Here is a 6408-nt window from a genome sequence, read left to right as displayed (position 1 = left end):
CCCCTAGTTCATATCATACTATAGTTATCTATGGTAGAAGCTCTCTTCCTGGAGTGGGTTCACAGCCTAAATTATTTTTAGGCAATTAGGGAGGTCAAAGTTTCCTCCGGAGTCTTTTGGGCCTTAATTATTTTCAGCTCCAAATAATCCACATACCAAAATGAAACATTTTGGGGCAGCCTGCCCTAGGCACCTGCACTATTCTCACAACCGCCTTCCAGATCCAGCGCCTCAGGAGTTCAGGAATTGTCACTTCACTATTTTCTCTCTCTAGGCTCCCCTGAAGCCTATTTCCTCCGTGTCCAGCTCCCACACCCACAAATGGAAACAGTGTCACACAGAGCTGGGTAGGGAGGCTAGGAGTGGGGCAGGGATGTTCAAAAGGAAGGAGAGAGCAGAGAGGAGGGTCGTGGGCACTCCCTGCACCCACACCTAGTCTCAGCCACCACCTCCCACAGATGCTATTTCCAGGCCTCGCACCCACTTCCTCCAACAGCAACCGCTGCTTCACTCCACGTGTTGCCTCCCTCAGGATTACTTCCTGCCTCTTGAGATCTCAGGAGAAAGACTGACCCCAGCTAAGACGCTGGCAATAGGCCGAGGGGCTCTGCCCTCTACCAACAAATGCTGTTAATTCTGATGGCCCAAGACATTCCTTTCCAGGTTAGCTCAGCATGCGGAGACACCCATCCACCCACCACAATGCATTACCACCCTCCCACGGCAGTGTCTCACTCGTCAAGTGCACGTCATTCCCGCCCCTTTTCCGTGCGGCACACCTCTGTGTTTGCCCAGGAGAGAGCCCCCTCATGTGAGCCACCAGGAGCCTCACGTGACCATGCAGTCAGCTTGCCTGCTGCAGCCCTGCAGCATGAAAGGCAGCATCTTCTGCCCCTGAAGTGGAGATACTTGCTAGAAGAATCTGAAGCTTTGGTCCCTGGTGAAGATAGAGAGTTGAAGGAAGGCTGGATTTGGAGCCAGAGCTCCCAGCCCTAGCGCTAGACCTGGGCCCTGCTCTGTTAGGAGCACAGGGCTGGTGAGGAATATTCGATGAGGAGTTTGGAGACAAACTAATTTTTATTATTCTGTGTGATACTTGGGTAACATATTAACACACACACACAACAATCGACCTTGAAAAATAATCATAAGCAAAACAAGCATTTAAACTCAAATGCCCACTACCAGGACCATCCCTGTTAATGCTTGTGGTTTCTGAAGGCAAGCAAAACTGCCACTTTGCCCCGCTTCCATAAACCTTGAATACCAGAGTTGGGTGGAAAAAAAAAACATGGTGCAGAGTCAGAAGAAATTATACAAAACTTGGCTAAGGACAGCAAGGGTTACTGGATGTTATTCCAGTGTAGTGGTGGGCTTTACTTTCTATTGAGGAAGTCTTGAACACTGAGAAGATGATTTTAACTTGTAGATATTTTGTCTAACAGATATGGAAATGATTTATGTTCATGGACAGATAACATCAATGGTTACAATGGGTTGTCCTTAAAATATCAGCTAGTTTTGCCTTTAACCCAGAAATTACATCCTAACATTTATTAATTTTCTGTGAAATTTAATATACATATATTTTGTTTATATTATTACATTGTGTACGTATGCACATCTCCTTCAACCATTCTTCATATTCTTAGTTCCTCATGTTGAAAAAATCTTTCGCGTAATTTCTAAATTACAAATTATAATTTTACTTTTAAAAATGAGCATCCTCAGACAAAACAAATACCATCTTCACCATGTCTAAAAATATTAAAATATGTTCCCATTAAGTCTGGATTCTCCCTCCAAACCAATTCTATTCCTTACCTCTGCAGCTCTTCTGTCTGAAGGTATGGTGTAATCTATTTACTTACTATAGTGGAAAATACACATAACCTAAAATAATTTTAACAATTTGAAAGTGTACAAATCAGTGGCATTAAGCATATTCATAATGCTGTGCAATCATCACTATTTCTGGAATGTTATTGTCACTCTAAAGGGAAACTCATTTTCAACTTTTCTAAATGTTTTTCTCTCTAAACATCTAACATTTATAACTCGATCTTTTATAGAATTGTATCCTTTCCAATATGTTCATCTATAACTTGAGGCACTAGATATGAACATATTTTTTTAAAAAGCCCTTAGTAATTTTTGTATGTCCCAAATGCTTCTCTGAGGATTTTATTAATATGCTGTGTTTTACTCTAGATGATAGTGCATATGAAATTTCTTAGGCATATTGAAATTACATAAAAATTGTGTCTATTTGCACACAAGATTTTAAAATGGAATCTAATTTTCCATAATCACTGTTTCACTAGACATAACATCATCAGTGTCATTACATGACCATAGCTTTTCTAAGATTTTATTTATTTATTTGATAGACAGATTACAAATAGCCAGAGAGACAGGCAGGGAGAGAGAGGGAGAGAGGAGGAAGCAGGCTCCCCGCCAAGCAGAGAGCCTGATGTGGGGCTTGATCCCAGGACCCTGAGACCATGACATGAGCCGAAGGCAGAGGCTTTAACCCACTGAGCCACCCAGGTGCCCCCAGTAGATTTTTAAATGCTGCATGGTATTTCCTTACTACTTTCTTTGGACGAGGATCATCAAAAAAGAAATCTTATTCCTGACTCCTTTTGTGTGCTGTCCTACTCTTTCACTCTTTAGGTGGCACTGGAGCAACAACAGTATTAGTTGAAAAATGTACAGATCTCGCTGACTTAGCTTTTCAAGCTTGCCTCATTCTAGCTGCATCCCTCACTAAATTTTACCTCATTCAGACAGAAAGGGTAAAACCATGCTTCTCAGACAGCAGCACTTTTCTAATCAATTTTCTTCACATTACCATACCTCACTTTGAAGAATGACTTAATGGTCTGTCTTATCCTACACTTTAGTGATAAGTTTAAGGTGGTCCTTCTTTGTTGAAACATTGCTTAAATACCACAGCCTGCAAAAATCTCTCCTTAAACTCCAGATATGGGATTTTTCAATAAAGGTGTTTGTCATACTAATTATCTCTATTTGTAAGTGTGCACAATGTATCTGTATCCGGTTTCAAATTGAAGGGTCACTTCTGCCAATTTCCACATAGACCTTTATTGAAAACACAGACTTGAATAGAGAACCACATGTTTAAACAACAAATAGCAGGGTAGCATACACAGGTGACTTAGTTCATCAGAAGCTCAATACTGAAAATATTGCAATCTGGACAGCAAGACAAATATCAACAAATATGTTTTCAGCTATAATATTCATTTGGCATCCACAAAGTGATCCAGCTCAAATCAAGAATTGGACAAAGTTAACATCAGCATTAAAATATAAGTTACAACATAAAACCAGACTCTGAAAACCAAAGCACTACTCAGGGCTCTTTGGGAACATAAGGCTGATCAAAGGCAGGTGGGTTATTCATATTAACTTTGTTGTCCCACCTCAGGATCATTTTGATTGTCTATTTGGACTTGTAGTTCCTTAGCAAGCTTCTCAAATTCATGGAATGCAGAAATAAGCGGCTCAAGATTGAAATCATCGTCAATTAAGGACATAGTTCCATTTTTTATAATATTACTGATATTTTGAAACATCTTAATAACAATTTGAATATTATCATTTGTCTCTTCTATGTTAAAGAGACCCACAAATATTGACAGAGCTTTGGCACTGAATAGTTTTTTTGCCACAATAGCATTTTCAGACAAATTCAATAGCATTTTCAGAACGTGGAACTTTGTTCTTGCATTGCCTGTGGTTAATAAGGAAAGAAATCCAGACATATAGTTGGCAACCAGTGTGTGGTAGTCAGTAGTTATTGTGAGATGTCTAAGCATCCTTAATCCAAGCAGCTGCTCAGGGGAACCCACACTATGAGCAAGGGTTTCCTCACACACTTGGCATATGAATGTCTCAATCATGTTGAGATTTGGATAAGGTGGAGCCATGTGAATCATATTTTCCAAAAAACTTGTCCTAACTCGGGAGGAAGGATAATTGAGCAGGGTTTCAATAAGTGAGACAACACCTGAATCCCGAATGAAATCTCGGGTAAATTGAGAAGCACTTCTCATACCCATTGCGATTTTAGATATTTCATGAATAAAAGGATCTCGGATTTTGTCCATTAATAGGAGGAGTTCTTCAAACTCTTCAGTACCAATTTTAAGCTCACACTGTATGCAGCTGCAGGACCAACTCTCAGCCTCTGCACTCTCCCTGGCCTTAAGATGCTCCCGAATTTCCCTGACTGACCTGTAGGATGGATCATACTGAAATGGGAATTCAGGTTCAACCTGTTCAGACTGAAGCAAAGATTCCTGGTCTTCTCCTTCTGGGGTAAATTCTGCATTCTTGGGCTTTCCCTCAAACATTTCAGAGAATACAGATGCTGCTTCTTCAGGAATTCTAAAGGAGCTTGGGGATGGGAAGCCAACCCCATGACAAAAGCCAGGTTTGAATTCAACAGTGACCTCTTCCCAGGTTTGGGGCCTGGATGATGCCTTAAGTTCCTCCTCAGCTGAATCTCTGAATCTGGAATTGGCCTTGTATACAGGACTGGGATTTAGGTCAAAGCAGGCCTCATCTCTATCCCAGAACCAGGACCCAAATATGGCCTCTTCTTCAGACTCTGGTCTGGGCTCTTCTCTGGCCACAGCCCCCAAACTAGACTTTTCCTCAGTCCAGAACAAGGATCCACCAATGGCCCCCTCCTCGGCCCCTGGTGTGGATTCACAGATGGCAGAAGCCCCAGCCTCCATACCTGCCTCCTTCTCTGCCCAGAACCAGGACCCAATAATGACTTCCTCTTCAAACCTGGGTTCTTGTTTGACCCTACCACTGTTATTAACATCTTTCTGGGCCCTGGGCTTCAAGATAGTATTAGGCTCTTCCTTGTCTCTGGTTCTGAATCTATTATTGCCCTCTTCTCCAGGCAAAAACCAGGACTCTTTATAGTACTCATCTTCAGACTCAGACTCAAAAAAGTCCTCTCTCTTTTTCCGGAGCTTGGACCCCATATTTGCCTCATCCTTAACTCTGGGCCTGAACAAGTTATTGGTGTTTTCTCCAGCCCACAAGCAAAATGGATTGCCAGACTCCTCTTCAGACCCAGACCAAGAATCAATATAGGGATCTTGCTTGGATCTGGGCCTGGACCTGGGGTTAGGCTGATGTTTAGCCCTGTGTCTGGACCTGGTATTGGCCTCTTCCCTGGGCCATGATCTGATACTGGCCTCTTCTCCAGCCCAGAAAGAAGACATTGTAGAGGTCTCATCTGCTGACCAGAATCCAGACTCGTTAGAGGCCTCCTCTCTGGCCCGGGGTCTGGGATAGCACCAAGACCCCGTATTAGCTTCCTCCCCTGATCCAAACCAGGGCTGGATTCCTGTCTGAACCTGGGGGCCAGGAAATGTCTCAGTGTCCACACTGACCAGCTCCCTATCCATAGGCAGGACCAAAGGTTTAGCAACTGACCCAGATTCAGTACTGACCAGTGGCCAAGCTACAGCATTGGTCTGGGTCAAACCTTCTGTTTGCGACATTGCCTCAGCCCCAAACTCAGTCTGGGCCCAAGCTTGGGCTTCATCCTTGGGCCTTGCCCCAGGGATTGCCTTGGCCTCAGTCTTAGGACGTGCTCCCCCGATTGCCCTCGCTTCAGCTTTAGGCCTTGCCCCAGCATTTGCTTGGGACTCGGTTTTGGGCCTTGCCCCAGCATTTGCCTGGGACTCAGTTTTGGGCCTTGCCCCAGCCACTGCCTGGGACTCAGTTTTGGGCCTTGCCCCAGCCACAGCCTGGGATTCAGTTTTGGGCCTTGCCCCAGGCATAGACTTTGTCTCAGTTTTGGGCCTTGCCCCAGGCATTACCTGTGCCTGGGTCCTAACCTTGGGTCTGACCACCAACGGGACTTCATTCTCTCTTTCAGCCCCACCCCCAACCTCTTCTCCAGCCTTCTTTTCAGGCTTTGCTTGGGCAGCAGGTTCAATCTCAGCCCCAGTCATGGTATGAGTTACAGAGGAAGCCCAGTCAAGTAACACCAACCCGGTCTCAGCCTCTACCTAAGATCTATCTTCACACTGTGATCTTTCAGTGATTTAAGTGGTATAGTTGGAAACAAATGTTAGAGTCAACCACCAGTCCAGTAATCAATCTCCTTCCAAAGCCTGGCCTCAGTCAGTGTCACAAAGTGCAGAAGAGGCACAACCAAGCTGGGAGATGGTGGGTGCAGACCTGTTGAGGGTGGTGATCAGCAGCAATTCCAACTCCACCAGAGCTGCCACTGGAAGTGGATCTACGGAAAGAGAATGATATGGTGCTTTAAATCTCTTCCAACTGCATCACCCCATGCAGAGATTCACAGAGCCTGGACCTTGAATGCTTAGTGGGACAACTGAAATATCA

General features: G+C 44.1%; 1 protein-coding gene across 11 annotated transcripts in view; it reads right to left on the bottom strand.

Moving 5' to 3' along the window:
- Window positions 1-3086: 3086 nt before the first annotated feature.
- Window positions 3087-6408, bottom strand: part of LOC101686872 (G-protein coupled receptor-associated sorting protein 2) — a 140251-nt gene continuing 136929 nt past the window's right edge. For all 11 annotated transcript variants that reach the window (XM_045085337.1, XM_045085338.1, XM_045085335.1 and 8 more), the window contains one exon: window positions 3087-6298. In XM_045085337.1, coding sequence (XP_044941272.1) covers window positions 3432-6008 — 2577 coding nt within the window. In that variant the 5' untranslated portion in view covers window positions 6009-6298 and the 3' untranslated portion in view covers window positions 3087-3431. The remainder of the gene's footprint in view (window positions 6299-6408) is intronic.

Source organism: Mustela putorius, unplaced genomic scaffold, assembly GCF_011764305.1.
Source record: "Mustela putorius furo isolate JIRA1106 unplaced genomic scaffold, ASM1176430v1.1 tig00000842_pilon_pilon_pilon, whole genome shotgun sequence".
Taxonomy (NCBI): Eukaryota; Metazoa; Chordata; class Mammalia; order Carnivora; family Mustelidae; genus Mustela; species Mustela putorius.
The sequence above is the reverse complement of the archived record's forward strand: the minus strand, read 5'-3'. Positions and strand labels throughout refer to the sequence as shown.